The sequence below is a fragment of the Aphanomyces invadans genome (assembly GCF_000520115.1).
Source record: "Aphanomyces invadans strain NJM9701 unplaced genomic scaffold supercont1.33, whole genome shotgun sequence".
Classification (NCBI taxonomy): Eukaryota; Oomycota; class Saprolegniomycetes; order Saprolegniales; family Verrucalvaceae; genus Aphanomyces; species Aphanomyces invadans.
Window position 1 is genome coordinate 267,492 of NW_008580178.1, and position 2,810 is coordinate 270,301.

Genomic DNA, 2,810 nt, shown 5'->3' on the forward strand with positions numbered 1-2,810 from the left:
TGGACTTTGAGAGCAGTGACACTGAAGGTTCAATTTCGACAACTCCTTACAAAGGGAACCGGGGCTCTTCTGCGGCACGCGACTCCGCCAACGCAGCGCTTTGCATTACATCGTTTTTGGAAAACGCTAATGAGTACAAACTACAAGAAATTGCCGTCCAAAAAGAGGCTAATGCCCTTGCCATGCGAAAATTGGAGCTTGAAGAAAAGCGCTATGAACTTGACAAAGCTGAACGAGAAGCTCGCTTTGCGTTGGAGCAGCAGGAACGACAACTTCAGTTTGAAATCATGAAAGGCACGTTGGAAATGATGCGTAGCATGACCAAGTATTCAGAGGGGAGCCTTGACTATGTAATGGCTTTGCGCATCTTTCCATCCATTCGCCATCAAGACGATCGAAATCCCATTGAAGCAAGTTGCCGAACCGATTGTACTCATGAATCATTGTTTCGTTCGCAATTGCAGAGCGCTTCACGGCTTCTTCCGAACCATGTCAGTCTGGTCAACATGATGCAAAGAGCCTCGATTGTGGTTGCACGGTATCGGGCGGTGGTAACGAATGGGTCTGGTATTTCAAGCAAAGTCGCCAGCTTGGGGATGTCGTGTTTTCGAAAACGGAACTTGGACCGGCAGTCCATGTCAGTGTAGGAGTCGAGATCGAATCGACAAGCAGGAATAGTTATTACACGTGCCCTGGAGAAGCTGTCTAGGAGCAAAGCCATGAGGGAAAGCGCAGGGAGTATGTGGTCGATCAACTGAGTAGCACGGTCTGTTGAAATGTGAAAGTTTCCAGTTGCAAAAGCGTCGCGCTTCAAGAATATTCGCTGCGTCGAATCGGTACTCTAAGACAACTTTTGTCCCGCCATTTGCCGACGCCATCGAAGCGATCCTAATTGAGCTCGCCAAGCCCAAAAAGGATCGCGTCGATGTGCTCGACCAAATTACCCTTGCTCGGCCATACTCGCCTAAAGTGGCTATGGCCCGCTTCACCGTAGACACGGGTGATGCACTAGCTGCGCAGTCGCACGAAGCGATCATGTCGTCGCTGTTTACAAGCACGCAAACCGACGCCGTCAAGGCGTTCCTGTCTGAATTCGTCCAAATCACACTGCTTGGGCGTGGCGGCATTTTGTTTTCTGCAACGTCGTCGAGTGTGCGAAAGGCGCTTGGAGGACAATACCTGTCCATCCTGGGAAAGCGCTACCTCATCCCAGTGCAGGAGGAACACCCCCTAGACTCTCTGTGCTACATGGATGTCACGGGCATCCGGGACAACCTTGATGCCACGCAATTCTATCGCAAGCTGACCCAGCTTGGCGTGGATGTCGCATATCAAAGCCATCGCGCGGTCATTCCTGGAACGGGCTGCCATACGAACGCGTGGCGAGTTTACTTCGCGGATGGGTCAATCCCGAAGGAACTCATGATCCACGGCGTGTCCATCAACCAAATCAAATATCAAAAATTCGATCACCGGGTCTATTTTAAAGGCACAAAAGGGACGCCTTTCCACGGTGCAAACGGTGTATCTCTACACTGCTTAGATCTCGAAGTTAAACGTACCCGAGACACGTCGATGGAACAGCACCCCGACATCGATACGGCGACTCAACCAGCACCCCCTTGTCGAGTTGACCTAGATTCTAACGCGTCGAAAAAGCCGAAAAACGACACGACCGTAAGTCAACCGAACTCGCGTCGTACAGCAGCGGAGAGGACACACCCGAACGTTGCCCACACTTCTTGTGTATTTGCATCGTCCCTTCAGCGCTCCATCGTAGGCACGGAGGCGACGAGTATGTCCACGCCTGAGCCTCATGAGCACATTGATGTCTACGAGGACGACGGTGAGATCGGCGAGATGGATATCGACGACTCCAAGGACACACATTTATTCATGGAGGTGGACCAACCGTACCAGGTGGTCCAGCGTCGTGGCAAACGCAAGGAGCGGACGCGCACAGCGCTGAAAAACCTGGAGGACTTTGCGACACCGAACTTTTTTGACGTCCTCCGACGCAACAACGGAGGTTTTCGGGTCGTGCAGTGGAGGGAAAAGCAGGATATCGTCACAATTGTCCCCACCTTTCAGCGTCAATTCTTGTCAGAGGAGGACCGTAAGGAGTGCATCGCGACGTACCCACAAGTCGGAAATGCACTATTCTTTGACGTTGAGACAATGTCAATTGAGCGCCTACACGAAATCCTTGAGACGTCCATTCAACAGCTGCACCACGAAGAGCTCGAGGATATAGATCGCACCTTTAGCGACGCAGCAGCGGACACCCACAACGATCTCACGGGGTATATTTCCAAGGGTTAGAGAGACAAAGTCTGGACCCAGCTACAAAAGAAACACCTCTCAGCAAACATCGTATTGCATACCATGGCGACAGAGGACCCAACAACGTTTGAGTCGCTGATCCACTTGCGCACCTGGCAGCGCTGGTGTTCCGCATCTACGGAGAAAACAACGCAGTCGTTTGCAGACACGCACAAACATATCTTCGGCAAAACAAAGCTCAGCATGACCCAACTGTTGAGCCGACGCGAGGGTTAGAAAATACGAACGGGGGATAACACCGAGGAACCAATTTTGCCGCAACAACTCCGCACGGAGGATGCACTATCCCATTTGGAGGTGTGACTGAGCATTGTTGCTCCTGCCTTTTTCCAGAGCGACGCGTGGATGTTGTGCTTGACTGGCAAACCCGTCCTGTGAATGTCGTCGGGCGCAGGTCACCTGCTAACACCGAATACCCTGCTGACCATCATTCCATCACCAGTGGGTCGTTGCGTTCTGGGACGATT

General features: G+C 52.0%; 1 protein-coding gene across 1 annotated transcript; it reads left to right on the forward strand.

Moving 5' to 3' along the window:
* Positions 1 to 975: 975 nt before the first annotated feature.
* On the forward strand, positions 976 to 2,322 carry H310_11691 (hypothetical protein; the record flags this gene model as incomplete). Its single annotated transcript, XM_008878447.1, has 1 exon — positions 976 to 2,322. The coding sequence occupies one exon, from the start codon at positions 976 to 978 to the stop codon at positions 2,320 to 2,322; it is 1,347 nt and encodes a 448-aa protein (XP_008876669.1).
* Between the last annotated feature and the right edge of the window lie 488 nt (positions 2,323 to 2,810).